We start from the raw sequence: 19,190 nt of genomic DNA on the forward strand, positions 1-19,190 counted from the left end.
CCACTTTAATAATGGGAATTGATGTAAAATATATCACTAGCCACTTTAAACAATGCTACTTAATATGATGTTTACATACCCTACATTATTTATCTCATATGTATACGTATATACTGTACTCTATATCATCTTCTGCATCTTTATGTAATACATGTATCACTAGCCACTTTAAACTATGCCACTTTGTATACATACTCATCTCATATGTATATACTGTACTCGATACCATCTACTGCATCTTGCCTATGCCGCTCTGTACCATCACTCATTCATATATCTTTATGTACATATTCTTTATCCCTTTACACTTATGTGTATAAGGTAGTAGTTTTGGAATTGTTAGCTAGATTACTCGTTGGTTCTTACTGCATTGTCGGAACTAGAAGCACAAGCATTTCGCTACGCTCGCATTAACATCTGCTAACCATGTGTATGTGACAAATAAAATTTGATTTGATTTGATTTGGGGTATAGACCTAGTCTGTTCATTATATACATCTACATGATGTATTGTTACACCATGTAGGAGCAGTATAGACATCTCTGCTTATTGTGATATCGGTGCTGGTCTAGAGTGAGTGCCTTAGATCGCTGTACCACTCGGGAGCCGTCACTCAAGACCTGTTTGTACGTTTTCATTTAACTATTCTTAATTATTATTTTACGAAATAAATGAAAATAAATCAAATACATATTCATTTCCTAAACTGCGTTACCTACTCTAGTCAGCAGATGGCTAATGGCGTCTTTCAGGCAATGCTGCCTGTGTGACGTATAATCTAATGGACGGGAAGTTTGTTCAACCACAACTGCGACCTCGCTTTGTTAGGCGACGTAGCAGGAACATTTGAGCTCTTTATATGCTTTTGGTGTTTATTCGCCACTCTGTTTTAAACACACGTCTGTCGTATCTACTAGTTATCCCTTTTAATATCATATGTACGTCAGCTAGCTGTCTGGTTAAGGTAGCAGTAGCACTAGGCTAATCGCTAATGCTAACATCCCCGACCATGAGTTCAAAAAGCTACCACCCCTCTGCTGAAGAGGAGGACTGCTGGACGGAGAGAGAAGCTCTCGTGAAAGATGAGAAGGAAGAAGAGGCTGTCACAGTTAAACAAGAAGTAAAGGATGAGGCTATTACAGTGAAAGAGGAAGACGTTTCAGTGAAAAAGGGAGAGGAAGTTAAACAAGAGGGTGCCGTTTGTACAGTGAAAGAGGAGACGACTGTCACGGTGAAAGAAGAGGAAGACGTTTTTGGAGTGAAGGAGGAGGGGGAGATCACTGTCACATTGGAGGAGGAAGAAGAGCAGAATGGAGATCTGATTAACACCAGTGAGTAGTGTCTTTAAACAAAGGGGCACAAACTCTGCAGTTGTTTAACAGATGACCCTGAATATCTCTTTCTGTTGAACCGATGTCCCTGAATATGTCTTTCTGTTGAACCGATGTCATTTTGAAGGGTCATTCTACTGAAGTTATGGGCGATTCCAGCGTTATAGACGTTACATTTGCACGGAGATCACAACTTTAATGTCTCACAGAAATGTAATACAAAATATAAATTAAACGTTTGATGTGTTTGTCTGTAGTACCCCTGAGTGTATACCCAGGAAATCTGAATTCTAAATATTGGCATGTTGGAGAAAAAAACCCAAATAGAAGCTTTATGGATGTTACATGTTACACGCTTTTTTGCGAGATTGCTAACGAGCGTTAACAAAATGACTGGAAGTCTATGGGTATATGCTAGCAGATACCTGTAGACTTCCAGCCATTGTGCTAACGCTAGTTAGAAATTGGCTTGCAAAACTACCTCTAAATTCCTTCATACAGGACACAGAGACATACAAATGGTATCCACAAGTTCCTCTGACTCTGGGGGAGTAGCTGAAGAGCCCCAGTGGCAAAATCACAAATCAGCCCTTTTAACGTCTGTATTTAGGATTTCAGGCTTTATTTGAAACGTTTAGGGAGGAAATTGCCTGAATTTTGACCATTACCTTGTTGCGGTCCAATCATATTTCATGGCTTTTAGAAAGGGCTCAGAGAGCTTGTTTTTTCCACTCACAGCTTTCCTCCAGTATTAGTTAAGATGTTAATGAAGCAGTACAGGCCACATTTTACAGTACAGTTTTGTTTGTGTGTTCTTTCGTCTTGTCAAGAGAGGGAGGAGGGGGTGACGGAGAGGAAATGTTTTTGTAAAACCTGCAGCATACATCGGATCATATTAAAACTTTATCTCTATAGAGAACTTTCATCAAGGTTTATACATGGTTTATATTGGTTTCTTTCCTTTCTTTCCTTATGATATTCCTAACATCCATAAGCATTTGTTGATATCTTGAAAAATGATGTGTTCTGGCTAAGATTCTCTCGCTCTCTCGTTCTCTCACACATCATTTTTCAAGACATCAACAATTGCTTGTGGTTGTTAGGAATATCATATATTTATATATATATATGCTAAAATAAATTTCTCATTGTGTTTATCAACTATCTGTGAAATAGTCCTGTAGTATTTATTCTTCTTCAATTTATTCTTGAGATTATTGCATAAAAGCAGGTTAATAAACTATTTAAACTTATGGTTGTGGAAGGAATGTATTTATCCTTGGTATAATTTCACAAGCCCTGAATTCATTAGATTATTGATGACTGTTTGAAATGCAGTGTATTTGACCTTTTAATTGTTCGACAAAGCTTATTTAGAGAGAACATGAACAATTAAGAGACACTCACCGGCCAATTTATTAGGTACACCCATCTAGTACCGGGTCAGATCCTCCTTTACCTCCAATCCTAGACACTGTCAGGCGTGAAAAGCCCAGGAGGGCGGCCGTTTCTGAGACACTGGATCAGGCCCGCCTGGCACTGACGACGACGCTCAGTCTCTTAGGTCACTTGTTTTGCCCATCTACTTAAAAATATGCCAAATGTAAGCCAATGTGTTATGATAGATTTGAATCAAGACATTTTTAGATCGGAATGTCTGTCCGTCTGTAACATCCATAACGGTTGTTTTCCTCTGTGATGTAATAATGAAAATCACAAACTTAAATGTTTTTGGTTTGTGTTCAGCCAAGCCTTTCCTTCGATATGCCTAACCATGTTATAACTAACACTGGGGGACAGCTGTGAGTGGAGAAACAAGCTCCAAGAGCTCTTTCAAAAAGCCATGAAATATGATTGACTGAAAAGCCTTCTTTGAGACTTGCCCTCCTACTCTGTAAGGGCCAAAATGCATGCAATTTCCTACTTAATTATGAATGTGGCCAATACAGAAATCATATTTAGATTAGGATTATGGTCATTAATATTAACAGAACATGCAACTCCTGTATTGAAGCAGCCAACAAAAACATCCTTTTAAAACATTTGCCAAAATGCAATTCGCAGTAAAACACCATTGTTAAACATCTCCGTCAGGAACTTAGAAAGAGATCTAAAGATGCCTGGGCTGCTAATATGACGAGGACTGTGTTAATCGAGGACTGTGTTTAATTAATGATTGTGGACATTGAAAGACAGAACAGGAGCCAAATGCTGACCAATAAGAACCTATGAAATAGGCCTAATTGACTCCACCTTTCTTTTGTCTGATTGTTGGCTACTGACTCATTGTTTCATAATGAGCACCAGAAAAACACCTATGGAACTTGGCCTCAGGTTTATTGAAGGATTTGATTTGGATTAAACCTAATAGGAAGACAGTTTTATCATGTGAAGGTTTCATTCAGGGTCGTATTCATTCGTGAACACCGTTTCGTTTTAGTTACGAGTGAATACGACCCTGATCTCCCTGTTAAATTAAACCCACGGTTTGTCTTTGGTAGGAGAGACACCAGACTCAGAAGATCCAGAGCAAGAGACGTCTGAACCAGCAAGACGACACCACTGTTCCCACTGTGGAAAGACTTTTACCCAGTTACGGACACTAAAGGTGCATGAAAGAATACACACTGGAGAGAAGCCTTACCAATGTTCCCAGTGTGGAAAGAGTTTTACCCAGTTAGGGAGCCTGAAAATACATACTAGAATTCACACAGGAGAGAAGCCTTACCAATGCTCCCAGTGTGGAAAGAGATGTTCACAGTTAAGTTGCCTGAAATCACATGAGAGAATGCACACAGGAGACAAGCCTCACAAATGCCTTCAATGTGGTAATACTTTTAAGCGGTTAAGTAACCTGAAGGACCATAAAAGAGTACATACAGGGGAAAAGCCTTACTACTGTTTATATTGTGAAAAGCGTTTCAGCTGGGTAAGGCAACTGAAAGAGCATGAGAGAACACACACCGGAGAGAAGCCCTACCAATGTTCCCAGTGTGGAAAGAGTTTTACCCAGTTCGGGAGCCTGAAAATACATGAGAGAATCCACACAGGCGAAAAGCCTTTCCAATGTTCCCAGTGTGGAAAGAGTTTTAACCGGTTAGGTAACCTGAAATCACACGAGAGGACACACAAAGAAGAAGAGCCACATCACTGCTCCCAGTGTGGAAAGAATTTTACCTCATTACGCTTCCTGAAGAATCATGAGCAAAGACACACTGGGGAAAAGCCTTTCCGCTGCTGCCAGTGTGGAATGACATTTACCTGGTTACGGCAACTGAAATCACATGAAAGAATCCACACATGAGAGAAATGTTACGAATGCTCCCAGTGTAGAAAGATATTTCCCCAGTTCAGGCACCTGAAAGACTGAGGTTACACACACAGGGGAGAAGCTTTACTCATGCTCCCAATGTGGAGAGTGATTTTTCACATACTTACAATTCATGAGGTAACACGCACATTGAGGTAACACACTTCTCATCCTCAATTCATGAGGTAACACACTTCTCATCTTATACTGAAAAGTGGTGCTTTGTGGTTTTGTTTATGCTCTTTTTTCCATATGAAATCAAATTGGAGAAAACCTACTCAAAAATACATTTGTATGTTTTATGTTTTTAAATCACAAGATATTAATTGAATATGGAGTGTGTCAGTTTTTATGTAGATTCTATGTACACTCTCTCTCTGATTAAATAGTCTTCTTTTTTTTACTCTGGCTCTGTGTGTTTTTCTGTGTGTGTTGGGGATGTGGAACGCCATTGGGGTCTTTGCGTGTCAAAAAAAACACTTTGATGTGTCAAATAAGCTTGTTGACCAATCAGGACCTGAATATGACTGCACGTCACATAATAATTTAACGCATTTATACATTTTTTCCCCCCCGTAGTTATTACACATTGATTACATGATCACTCGTATTTCATATGCTATGATGCTGGTAAAGTTGTCTCGCGCACCTACAGTGCAGGTCATTAAAAAAAGCTAGCTAGCTCATGGATGCTAACAATGTTCTTCCCCCAAAAACATAGCAAAACGACATCTGTTTCAGTAGCGCTAGCTAACTATATAGCGAGGTGTCATCATCTAAAAAGAACCCTCATTTATAAGACCGTTTTTATTTGATTAATGGTGTTCGGACCCATCTATGTGAAGCGAGCCACAATAAGGATTAGCTAAATAGTGGACTTTGTGGTTAGCCTTCAAAATAAAAGTATGTAATTAACAGTGATGAAAATGAATACAAATAGTGGAATTGTGCCGTAATTGAATAGATCATGCTAAAGAGGTTAGAATGTTATATAAAGTCAACAAAAGACAATTTGTTAATATGACAAAAATCTGTTTTAATCACACTGGATGTATTAGACTTTAGAATTGCATTAGGGGACATACTTATTTCACTGTACAGCCGTACCTATGGAGTGTGGCTCAATGACATGGGGTATCAGTCTACTCAGTGACACCCAGAGAACATTAGTGTCGTAGCTCCTATTGCGGGACCCAAACCACTGTGAATTGAGCCACATTTATTGTCAACCTATGGGTATTGAACACTATTCCAGAGGAAAAACTATGCAACGTGGATGTTGGAGTCTGAGAAAAAAGTATTTGGATACTGAGTCGACCCCATTTCATTAGTCCGCAATCCAACCTTGTTTAACATTATCTAGTCTAAATATGGCACGATTCCACCAATTGTAACCTTCTTTCAACGAGGGACTTTTATCTTGAAGGCAAACCGCAAATTCCACTGTTGTGGCTAGCTTCATAACACGTAACCCCGCTAGTTTTTTTTCATGAACTGAAGTTCAATAGCCTTGCAGAAGCATCCCCCAGATCATCACTGATCCTCCACAGAATTTCACAGTGGTTGCGAGACACTGGCTTGTAGGCCTCGCCAGGTCTCACCCCACTGTGAAATTTGGTGGAGGATCAGTGATGATCTGGGGTTGGGGGTGCTTCTGCAAGGCTGGAATCGAGCAGATTTATATTTGTGAAGGACGCATGAATCATGCCACATACAAGGTTGTCCTGGAAGAAAACTTGCTTCCTTCTGCTCTGACAATGTTCCCCAACTCTGAGGGGTTGTTTTTTCCAGCAGGACAATACTCCATGCCACAAAGCCAGGTCAATCAAGGTGTGGATGGAGGACCACCAGATCAAGACCCTGTCATGGCCGGCCCAATCTCCAGACCTGAACCCCATTGAAAACCTCTGGAATGTGATCAAGAGGGAGATGGATGGTCACACGCCATCAAACAAAGCCCAGCTGCTTGAATGTTTACGCCAGGAGAGGCATAAAGTCACCCAACATCAATGTGAAAGACTGGTGGAGAGCATTATTATTTTTATTACACCTTTATTTAACCAGGTAGGCAAGTTGAGAACAAGTTCTCATTTACAATTGCGACCTGGATGCCAAGACGCATGTAAGCTGTGATTGAAAATCAGGGTTATTCCACCAAATATTGAAAAAAAAAAAAAGTGATTTCCGAACTCTTCCTAAGTGAAGAAAACATTAGTATTGTGTTGTTTTAAAAATGAATATGAACTTATTTTCTTTGCATTATTCGAGGTCTGACAACACTGCATCTTTTTTTTTGTTATTTTGACTAGTTGTCATTTTCTGCAAATAAATGCTCTAAATTAGAATATTTTTATTTGTAATTTGGGAGAAATGTTCATTTTACCCAAACACGAACCTATAAATAGTAAAACCAGAGAAACTGAAAATGTTGCAGTGGCTGTATGTATTGTTACACCATGTAGGAGCAGTATAGCCCTAGTCTGTTCATTATATACATGATGTATTGTTACACCATGTAGGAGCAGTATAGACCTAGTCTGTTCATTTTATACATCTACATGATGTATTGTTACACCATGTAGGAGCAGTATAGCCCTAGTCTGTTCATTATATACATCTACATGATGTATTGTTACACCATGTAGAAGCAGTATAGCCCTAGTCTGTTCATTATATACATCTACATGATGTATTGTTACACCATGTAGGAGCAGTATAGCCCTAGTCTGTTCATTATATACATATACATGATGTATTGTTACACTATGTAGGAGCAGTATAGCCCTAGTCTGTTCATTATATACATCTACATGATGTATTGTTACACCATGTAGGAGCAGTATAGCCCTAGTCTGTTCATTATATACATCTACATGATGTATTGTTACACCATGTAGGAGCAGTATAGACCTAGTCTGTTCATTATATACATCTACATGATGTATTGTTACACCATGTAGGAGCAGTATAGCCCTAGTCTGTTCATTATATACATGATGTATTGTTACACCATGTAGGAGCAGTATAGACCTAGTCTGTTCATTATATACATGATGTATTGTTACACCTATAAATAGTAAAACCAGAGAAACTGAAAATGTTGCAGTGGCTGTATGTATTGTTACACCATGTAGGAGCAGTATAGCCCTAGTCTGTTCATTATATACATCTACATGATGTATTGTTACACCATGTAGGAGCAGTATAGCCCTAGTCTGTTCATTATATACATAATGTATTGTTACACCATGTAGGAGCAGTAGGCTGTTTACAAAGGCAGACCATTTCAGATATTTTTGGGGGACCTAACAAATCAGCTCTGAAAAATATCAAATTCTTAAAATATTACATGTGATTGATCAAAAGACCAACATGAAAAATTGTATTAAATATTTCCTGAAACTGCATTACCCGTCCCACTCCAGTCAGCAGATGGCGATATGCGTTTTACAGGCGATTCTGCCGGAGCGTGACGTGGCATTAAATGTAGTGGACGGGACGCTTCTTCTTCAACAGCTAATCAGCCACCTCGGTATCTTGCTAGCCAACATAGCCGAAACGTTGGAGCTCTTCAGACGTTTTCGGTGTATATTAGTCATTGTGTTTTAAACACACGTCTGTCGTATCTACTAGTTAACCAAGTCCACCACCCCGTATTTACATTGTTAGTTAGCTAACTTAGCACAAGGCTAGTCGCTCATGCTAACTAGCTAGCTAAAATCCCTGACCATGAGCTCACCAAGGTACTCTCCGCCTGCTAAAGAAGAGGACGTCTGCTGGACCGAGAAACAGGGTCTGTGGCTTAATATTGTCGTGAAAGAAGAGGAGGAAGAGAAGGATGTCACAGTGAAAGGCGATGAAGAAGCTTCCAGAGTGAAAGAGGACGAGACTGGAGATCTGATTAACACCAGTGAGTACTATTTTAAAAACTGGAGCAAAACCTTGTCAAACAACAAAATGTCCGCCATGACACTTAAAAAAAACCCCAATTTTAGTCATTTAGCAGAGGCTCTTATCCAGAACCACTGACTGGAGCAATTATTGTTAAGTGACTTGCTCACGGGCACATCGACAGATGATTCACCTAGTTGGCTCAGGGAATCGAACCAGCGACGTTTCAGTTACTGGCCCAAAGCTTGTTTTGGTAAACAGCTACGGGATGGGGGCTGGAGACCCCGGTATGTAACCATTCTCAAATTTTAAATAATCCGAATATAAAACGTTGTGTTCTAGCTCCGCCCTGATGGCGCAGTGGACTAATTCTACGGGTAGAGAACAGGAGATCATAGGTTCCAATCTCACTAGAAAATAGATGCGACAGTTGCCTGCTATAGGGTGCTCCTGTCGATAAAAAAAATAAAAATAAAAAAAACGTAATGACATCTCACCTAAAATACAAATCATTTTTTCGTAAAAACACGGTGTCTAATGAGAATGTAGAGGTTGAAGTGTTTCCAATACCCATTTAGGCTGTCGACAAATGTATTAATGACCAATTTGCCGGTCTGCCCTCCCAGCTATCAGTTTCATGTCTCAGCCCAGCCTGTCTGTTTCATGTCTCAGGTAGCCTGTCTGCCCTCCCAGCTATCGGTTTCATGTCTCAGGTAGCCTGCCAAAGCCAGCATGAATAAAATGCAATAAAACATTTGGGGGAAACATTAAGCAAGAAAGGCATTTCGCTATATTAGTGCACGTGACAATAAAAATTTGGAACTTGGCCATCTGCCCAAGATTGTTGAACCACTTTATAGAAGCCCATTTTCACTAGAGTAGCTACACTATCTGTGGACAACCCTTCAAATGAGTGGATTCGGCTATTTCAGCCACACCCGTTGCTGACAGGTGAATAAACTCGAGCACACAGCCATGCAATCTCCACACACACACAAACATTGGCAGTAGAATGACCTTACTGAAGAGCTCAGTGACCTTCAATGTGGCACTGTCATAGGATGCCACTTTTCCAACAAGTCAGTCGGTCAAATTTCTGCCCTGCTAGAGCTGCCCCAGTCAACTGTCAGTGCTGTTATTATGAAGTGTGAAAAAATCTAGGCGCAACAATGGCTCAGCTGCGAAGTGGTAGTCCACAAAAGCTCACAGAACGGGACAGCTGAAGCTCGTAGCGTGTAAAAAATCGTCTGTCCTCGGTTGCAACGCTCACAGAACGGGACCTCTGAAGCTCGTAGCATGTAAGAAATCGTCTGTCCTCCGTTACAAAGCTCACAGAACGGGTCCTCTGAAGCTCGTAGTGTTGCAACGCTCACTACCCAGTTCCAAACTGCCTCTGGAAGAAATGTCAGCACAATAACTGTTCGTCGGGAGCTTCATGAAAAGGGTTTCCATGGCCCAGCTGCCGCACACAAGCCTAAGATCACCATGCGCAATGCCAAGCGTCGGCTGGAGTGGTGTGAAGCTTGCTGGCATTGGACTCTGGTACAGTGGAAACGCATTCTCTGGAGTGACGAATCACGCTTCACCTTCTGGCAGTCTGATATACGAATCTGGGTTTGGCGGATGCCAGGAGTCGCTACTTGTCCCAATTCATAGTGCCAACTGTAATGTTTTTGGTGGAGGAGGAATAATGTTCTGGGGCTGTTTTTCATGGTTTGTACTAGGCCCCTTAGTTCCAGTGAAGGGAGACCTAAATTGCTACAGCATACAATGACATTCTAGATGATTCTGTGCTTCTGAATTAATGGCAACATTTTGGGGAAGGCCCTTTTCTGTTTCAGCATGACAATGTCCTTGTGCACAAAGCGAGGTATATACAGAAAGGGTTTGTCGAGATTGGTGTGGAAGAACTTGACTGGCCTGCACATAGTCCTGACCTCAACCCTATCGAACACCTTTTGGTTGAATTGGAACGCCGACTGCGAGCCAGGCCTAATCGCCCAACATCAGTGCCCGACCTCACAAATGCTCTTGTGGCTGAAAAGAAGCAAGTCCCCGCAGCAATGTTCCAACATCTAGTAGAACGCCTTCCCAGAATAGTGGAGGCTGTAATAGCATCACAGGTGGGACCAACTCCATATTAATACCCATGATTTTGGTATTCATTACTTGATCATTTAGGGATCTGTATTTCTCCCCAAATGCATCATTTCAATAGATATCCTGACATGTGTAATCATTTCAATAGATATCCTGACATGTGTAATCATTTCAATAGATATCCTGACATGTGTAATCATTTCAATAGATATCCTGACATAGCAGCAAAAGGGGGGGGGGGGGGGGGGGAACTCCATATTAATGGCCATGAGTTTGGAATTAGACGTTCGACAAGCAGGTGTCGACATACTTTTTTTGGTCATGTAGTGTTACCTTTTTTTTGTAATGAAATGAATACATATTTTAAAAAAAATAAAAAACATTTAAAAGGTACACTACATGACCAAAAGTAATGTAGTGTACCTTTTAAGTTATTTAGTGTTTTTTTAAGGTAGGGGTGTGGATCAGAAAACCAGTCAGTATCTGTTATGACCACCAATTGTCTCAAGCAGCACGACACATGTCCTTCTCATATGATCAGGATGTTGATTGTGGAATGTTGCCCCACTCCTCTTCAATGGCTGTGCGAAGTTGCTGGATATTGGCAGGAAGTGGAACACTGTCGTACAAGTCGAGCCAATGTCAATGTACATTCAAATTGCCGTTGATAAAAATGCAATTGTTCGTTATCTGTATCTGACGCTTGCCCACTGTCACAACCCCACTGCCACCATGGGGCACTCTGTCCACAACGATGACATCAGCAAACCGCTCGCTCGCTCACACGACACCATACATGCTTTCTGCCAACTGCCTGGTACAGTTGAAACCCGGGATTCAAACATTGAGCACACTTCTCCAGTGGCCCACTGAAGTCTGTTACAACACCGAACTACAGTCAGGTCAAGACCCTGGTGAGGACGATGCACACACAGATGAGCTTCTCTGCGGCGGTTTCTGACAGTTTGTGCAGAAATTGTTCGGTTGTGGAAAAAAACACAGTTTCAACAGCTGTCTGGGTGACTGGCCTCAGACGATCACGCTGGATGTGGAGATCCTGGGCTGGCTTGGTTAAACATGGTCTGCGGTTATGAGGCCGGTTGGGCACACTGCCATATTTTCTGAAATGAAGTTGGAGACTGCTTATTGTAGAGAAATTAACATTTAATTCTCTAACAGCTGTTATGGACTTTCTGCCGTCATCATGACAATTGCAAGTTCCCTCAACTTGAGACATCTGTGGCATTGTGTTGTGTGACAAAACTGCACATTATAGAGTGACCTTTTTATTGTCCCCAGCACAAGGCGCACCTCTGTAATGATCATGCTGTTTAATCAGCTTCTTGATATGCCACACCTGTCAGGTGGATGGATTATGTTGCTTTTTTATTGTCCCCAGCACAAGGTGCACCTCTGTAATGATCATGCTGTTTAATCAGCTTCTTGATATGCCACACCTGTCAGGTGGATGGATTATGTTGCTTTTTTATTGTCCCCAGCACAAGGTGCACCTCTGTAATGATCATGCTGTTTAATCAGCTTCTTGATATGCCACACCTGTCAGGTGGATGGATTATGTTGCTTTTTATATTTTTGTTCAAAAAGCTTAAAGGCAAATACGGCTACTTTTGCTGTTATTCTGGATACATTGTTTGATGTGACAGTGTTAGCCGTAGATGGCTAGCTAGCAAGCAAGGGATAAGAGGGATGCCAGCCTTTTGCTGTTATTCTGGATACATTGTTTGATGTGACAGTGTTAGCCGTAGATGGCTAGCTAGCAAGCAAGGGATAAGAGGGATGTACAATAACGGGAGAGGTTAGCATTTTATATATATATATATATATATATATATATATATATATCATAACCCCAAGACATGCTAACCTCTCACCATTACAATAACAGGAGAGGTTACCATTTATATATATATCATACCCCCAAGACATGCTAACCTCTCACCATTACAATAACAGGAGAGGTTAGCATTTGGTATTATCACTTTAACACTACAGCCACTCTGTGATGACGCACTCTGCTGTTCAATATTTACATTTCAGCCATTTAGCAGACTCTCTGATCCAGAGACTTACAGTACTGAGTCATTTAGAAGACACTGATCCAGAGACTTACTGTACTGAGTCATTTAGCAGACGCTCTGATCCAGAGACTTACAGTACTGAGTCATTTAGCAGACACTGATCCAGAGACTTACTGTACTGAGTCATTTAGCAGACGCTCTGATCCAGAGACTTACTGTACTGAGTCATTTAGAAGACACTGATCCAGAGACTTACTGTACTGAGTCATTTAGAAGACACTGATCCAGAGACTTACTGTACTGAGTCATTTAGCAGACTCTCTGATCCAGAGACTTACAGTACTGAGTCATTTAGCAGACACTGCTCCAGTGACTTACAGTACTGAGTCATTTAGCAGACTACCTGATCTAGAGAGACTTACAGTACTGAGTCATTTAGCAGACTACCTGATCTAGAGAGACTTACGGTACTGAGTCATTTAGCAGACTCTGATCCAGAGACTTACGGTACTGAGTCATTTAGCAGACTCCCTGATCCAGAGACTTACGGTACTGAGTCATTTAGCAGACTCTCTGATCCAGAGACTTACGGTACTGAGTCATTTAGCAGACTCTCTGATCCAGAGACTTACGGTACTGAGTCATTTAGCAGACTCTCTGATCCAGAGACTTACGGTACTGAGTCATTTAGCAGACTCTCTGATCCAGAGACTTACGGTACTGAGTCATTTAGCAGACTCTCTGATCCAGAGACTTACGGTACTGAGTCATTTAGCAGACTCTCTGATCCAGAGACTTACGGTACTGAGTCATTTAGCAGACTACCTGATCTAGAGACTTACGGTACTGAGTCATTTAGCAGACTCTCTGATCCAGAGACTTACGGTACTGAGTCATTTAGAAGACACTGATCCAGAGACTTACTGTACTGAGTCATTTAGCAGACTCTCAAAGTTGTGGCAAAATGGCTTAACCACTCTGGGATATTTGGGACGGTAGCGTCCCACCCCGCCAACAGCCAGTGAAAGTGCAGGGCGCCAAATTCAAAACAACAAAAATCTCATAATTAAAATTCCTCAAGCATACAAGTATTTTACACCATTTTAAAGATAAACTTCTCGTTAATCCAGCCACAGTGTCTGATTTCAAAAAGGCTATACAGCGAAAGCACCACAAACGATTATGTTAGGTCACCACCAAGTCACAGAAAAACACAGCCATTTTTCCAGCCAAAGAGTGGAGTCACAAAAAGCAGAAATATAGATGAAATTAATCACTAACCTTTGATGATCTTCATCAGATGACACTCATAGGGGTTCATGTTACACATTACATGTATACATGCAACCACGTACCTATGTGAGAGTGGATTCTCGGCCCTCACGAGCACGATAACTAAATACAGGCACAGACTGTGTGTGGGAAAATTATTTTAAGACTGTTACTCTCTCCAATACAACCCAACATTGCAGAGTTATGTGCATCCTTTCAAGCACACCCTTCTCATTAATCTGTGGTGAGTTATTCACACCCTTCTCATTAATCTGTGGTGAGTTACTATATTTTTGATGAACAAATAAAGTTTTCTATGTGAGATGGCTAAATAAAGTACAACATTATTGATTATTATTATTTGTGCCCTGGTACTACAACAGCTCTTTGTCACTTCCCACGAGTCGGGTTGCGACAAACTCATTCTTATGTTTAATAAATGTATCGTATAGTGTGTGTGTGGCAGGCTTACAATGATTTGAGAGTTTGAAAAACATTTGAGACTGCGCTGATCCTGGTGCTAAGAGGAGGATTCGCAGCTGGAGGTCGAATGTTTTGAAGGGGTATGAGACTATAAAACATTTAGGAACCACTGATGTAGAGGTTTCTTTCAGGTCTCTCTGTTTAACCAAATATTCTGTTTTGTCTTCAGCAGGTGAAAGACCAGACTCTCACAGAAGGAAAAGTCCTTCAGGGGAACCAGACCCACAGAAGACCAAACCAGCAAGACCACACCACTGCTCCCAGTGTGGAAAGTGTTTTAGACACTCGGGGAACCTGAAAACGCATGAGATGATACATACAGGAGAGAAGCCATATCAATGCTCCCAGTGTGGAAAGGGTTTTAGACTCTCAGGGCATCTAAAAGTGCATGAAAGAACACACACTGGAGAGAAGCCATATCTATGCTCCCAGTGTGGAAAGGGTTTTGGACACTCGGGCAATCTAAAACTGCATGAAAGAACACACACTGGAAAGAAGCCATATCTATGCTCCCAGTGTGGAAAAGAATTTTTCTCATCTGGGGACCTGAAAAAACATGAGAGAACGCACTTAGTAGAGAGGCCTTTCCAATGTGACCAATGTGGAAAGAGATTTATTCAGTCAGCGCATCTGAGAGATCACGAGAGAATACACCCAGGAGAACAACCATTCCACTGCTCCTTGTGTGGGAAAAGTTTTACCCATTCATGGAACCTGAAAATGCATGAGATGACACACACAGGAGGGAAGCCTTTCAGCTGCTCCCAGTGTGGAAAAAGCTTTAGCCAGTTAGGGACCTTGAAAACGCATGAAATGACACACACATGAGAAGGAGAGAAGCCTTTTCACTGCTCCCAGTGCGGAGAGGTTTACTTGGTTATGGAATCTGAAAACGCATGAGAGAACACACACAGGGGAGAAGCCCTACCACTGCTCAGACTGTGGAAATAGATTTACTCAGCTAGGCTACCTGAAATCACATGAGTGGACACACACTGTGGAAAAGTTTTACCTAGTTAGGGAACTTGAAAATGCATGAGATGACACACAACAGGAGAGATGCCTTTCCACTGCTCCCAGTGTGGAAAGAGTTTTAGAAATGTAGGGAACCTGAAAGTGCATGAACGAGGACACTATGGAGAGAAGCCTTTCCAATCTTCTCAGTGTGGAAATACATTTTCCCTGTCAGAGGACCTGAAGTCACATGAGAGAATACAGGCGCTGTGTTCTAACTTATATTTTTGACTTAAGATATTGTGTTTTGGTTTATGCCACATCAAATCCACGTATACGAAAGCTTACTCAAAAACAGGGTTACTTTTGTTTTTCTTTAAGACATGATAATATCTCAAATCAAAATATATATTTTTAAATGTCTATTGATTATGAAGTATAGATTTGAATATTGGTATTTAAAAATGTAAATTATTATATAGATTAATTAGAATGTACATTTCTAGATTCTAACCTTGAGACCTATTGGATATGATATGATTTGGATATTACTAAAGACATTTGATTGGATGCATGATTTGGATATTGCAAAGTGTAAATTGATTAGATCAGGAACAAAACTGATGGAGAAGCAAAAATAGCATCAATAAGGTAAGTATACCAGTTTCATTTGAGTACCAGAATGTTGAGAGGTTTTTTGGGGGTAGGGGGCTGCTATGTGTGGGTCTTGGATGGTTGGTGGCCTGGCGTTTTGGACCTTGGGCCGGTGGCCCGAGAGGTTGCTGGTTTGGTGGGTCCCTGATTCGACTGGGTGTGAGATCTGTCAATTTGCCCCTTGGCGTGGCGCTTGACCCTAGTTACTGTTGTGGGTTGCTCTGGATGGGATTGGCTGCTAGATGACTGAATACAATGTAAATGTTGAGTGGCTTCACTGCAGGTAGATTTGTATGATTTTCTTTTTTCAAATTCAATTGAAATAAAATAAATGTAACGTGCATTTCTTACATTTCATATGTTTGTCATTCAGCAGATGCTTATCAAATCACATTTTATTGGTCACATACACATATTTAGCAGATGTTATTGTAGGTGTAGCAAAATGCTTGTGTTTCTAGCTCCAACAGTGCAGTAATATCTAACAATTCACATCAATACACATCTATAAGAATGAAATATATAAATATTAGGACGAGAAATGTCAGAGTGGCATTGACTAAATACAGTAGAATAGAATACAGTATAGACATATGAGATGAGTAAAGCATTGACTAAATACAGAATAGAATACAGTATATACATATGAGTACAGCAGTATGTAAATGTTATTAAAGTGACCAGTGATTCCATGTCTATGTATATAGGGCAGCAGCCTCTACGGTGCAGGGTTTAGTATCTGGGTGGTAGCCGGCTAGTGAGGGCTATTTAACAGTCTGATGGCCTTGAGATAGAAGCTGTTTTAGTCTCTCGGTTCCAGCTTTGATGCATCTGTACTGACATCGACATTCTGGATGGTAGCGGGGTGAACAGGCAGTGGCTCGGGTGGTTGATATTTTTGGCCTTCCTGTGACATCGGGTGCTGTAGGTGTCCTGGAGGGCAGGCAATGTTCCCCCTGTGATGCGTTGGGTAGACCATACCACCCTCTAGAGAGCTCTGCGGTTGCGGGCAGTGCAGTTGCCGTACCAGGCGGTGCTACAGACAGGATGCTCTCGATGGTGCACCTGTAAAAGTTTGAGGGTCTTTTGGGGTCATGCCGAATTTCTTCAGCCTCCTGAGTTTGAAGAGGCTCTGCTGTGCCTTCACCACGCTGTGTTTTGTTGACGTTGAGGGAGAGGTTATTTTCCTGGCACCACTCTGCCAGGGCCCTCACTTCCTCCCTGTAGGCTGTCTCGTCATTGTTGGGAATCAGGCCTACTACTGGTGTGTTGACTGCAAACTTGATGATTTGAGTTAGAGGTGTGCATGGCCACGCAGTCATGGGTGAACAGGAGGGGGCTGAGCACACACCCTTGTGGGGCCCCTGTGTTGAGGATCAGCGGTGGTGTTGTTTCCTACCTTCACCACCTGGGGGCGGCATGTCAGTACCTAGTTACACAGGGCGGGGTTCAGACCCAGGGCCTCGAGCTTAGTGGTGAGCTTGGAGGGTACTATGGTGTTGAATGTCGAGCTATAGTCAATGAAACAGCATTCTGACGTAGGTATTCCTTTTGTCCGGACGGGATAAGGCAGTGTGATGGCGATTGCATCGTCTGTGGATCTATTGGGGCGGTATCCAGATCGACTTACAGTACTGAGTGCATACATTTTTGTACTGGTCCCCCGTGGGAATCAAACTCACAAACCCGGGTATTGCAAGCACCACGATCTACCAACTGAGCCCCATGGAATCATTGATTCTAACCTTGAAACCTTTTTCATTTTGTCATTAAGTTAATTTGTGTACTAGTACATCAAGTTAAGAGTATAAAAATGAAATTACATTGTTCCGATGACAGTGATAAGATGTTGACATGAAAAACATTGACCACCACATGAATGTTCACATCAGTATTATTCCACCATGTCAGAGAACTCGGGTGCTGATTGTAAAAAGGATTTGATTTAATGCAACATATTTGTGTCTGGAAAAATACATTAAATATTGATTTGATTTATTTTACCTTTATTTAACCAGGTAGGCAAGTTGAGAACAAGTTCTCATTTACAATTGCGACCTGGCCATTAAATATTAAATGTATTCACTTGGAATTTGAAAAAAGCATTCCAGGTGGAAAAGCAATCCAGGTGAAGCTGGTTGAGAGAATGCAAAGAGTGTGCAAAGCTGTCATCAAGGAAAAACGTGGCTACTTGGAAAAATCTCAAATATATTTTGATTTGATGAGCACTTTTTTTTGGTTACCACATGATTCCATATGTGTTATTTCATAGTTTTGATGTCTTCACAATTATTCTACAATGTAGAAAATAGTACAAAATAAAGAAAAACCCTTGAATGAGTAGGTGTGTCCAAACTTTTGACTGTACATATTACCTCAATCACCTCTACCTGGTACCTCAGCACATTGACCCGGTACCGGTACTCCTTGTCTATAGCCTCGTGACTACCTGGTACCTCAGCACATTGACCGGTACCAGTACTCCTTGTCTATAGCCTCGTGACTACCTGGTACCTCAGCACATTGTACCGGTACTCCTTGTCTATAGCCTCGTGACTACCTGGTACCTCAGCACATTGTACCGGTACGCCTTGTCTATAGCCTCGTTACTACCTGGTACCTCAGCACATTGACCCGGTACCGGTACTCCTTGTATATAGCCTCGTTACTACCTGGTACCAGTACTCCTTGTCTATAGCCTCGTTACTACCTGGTACCTCAGCACATTGTACCGGAACCCGAAAGAACATGAGAGGACACACGGGAGAGAAGCCTTGCAACTGCTCTGAGTGTGGAAAGGATTTTACCCAGTCAGGGAACAAGAAAGACCATGAAAAAAGAACACATTCAGCGGAGAAGCCTTTTCAATGCTCTCAGTGTGGATAGAGATTTACCGGATTAAAAAACCTGAAACTTCATCAAAGAACACATGAGAGGATACACACAAGAGAAAAGCCCTACCCATGCTCCCAGTGTGGAAAGAGTTTTACCCAGGTTGGGAGCATGAAACGACATGAGAGAGCACACACAGGAGAGAAGCCTTACCACTGAGAGTGTGTTTTTGTTCATGCCACATTGTACAGAATGTAATCAAAAATACCGTTTATTTTTTTAAATTTTAAAACAAATTGAATATGTTGGTTTAAAGCTACAAT

The 19,190-nt window shown here is 41.4% G+C and overlaps 1 protein-coding gene and 1 long non-coding RNA gene across 2 annotated transcripts; both read left to right on the forward strand.

Annotated features, from left to right (window-relative positions):
• Nucleotides 1-757: 757 nt before the first annotated feature.
• Nucleotides 758-5,050, forward strand: LOC109876558 (zinc finger protein 239-like). The gene is made up of 2 exons (XM_020468964.2): nucleotides 758-1,332; nucleotides 3,834-5,050. The coding sequence occupies exons 1-2, from the start codon at nucleotides 993-995 to the stop codon at nucleotides 4,634-4,636; spliced, it is 1,143 nt and encodes a 380-aa protein (XP_020324553.1). The 5' UTR covers nucleotides 758-992; the 3' UTR covers nucleotides 4,637-5,050.
• A 3,087-nt stretch (nucleotides 5,051-8,137) lies between these two features.
• LOC116359022 (uncharacterized) lies at nucleotides 8,138-16,390 on the forward strand. Its single transcript, XR_004206589.1, has 2 exons — nucleotides 8,138-8,552; nucleotides 14,597-16,390. It is a non-coding gene; the product is annotated as an uncharacterized LOC116359022 (long non-coding RNA).
• Nucleotides 16,391-19,190: the final 2,800 nt, after the last annotated feature.

Source organism: Oncorhynchus kisutch, unplaced genomic scaffold, assembly GCF_002021735.2.
Source record: "Oncorhynchus kisutch isolate 150728-3 unplaced genomic scaffold, Okis_V2 Okis01b-Okis20b_hom, whole genome shotgun sequence".
NCBI classification, from domain to species: Eukaryota; Metazoa; Chordata; class Actinopteri; order Salmoniformes; family Salmonidae; genus Oncorhynchus; species Oncorhynchus kisutch.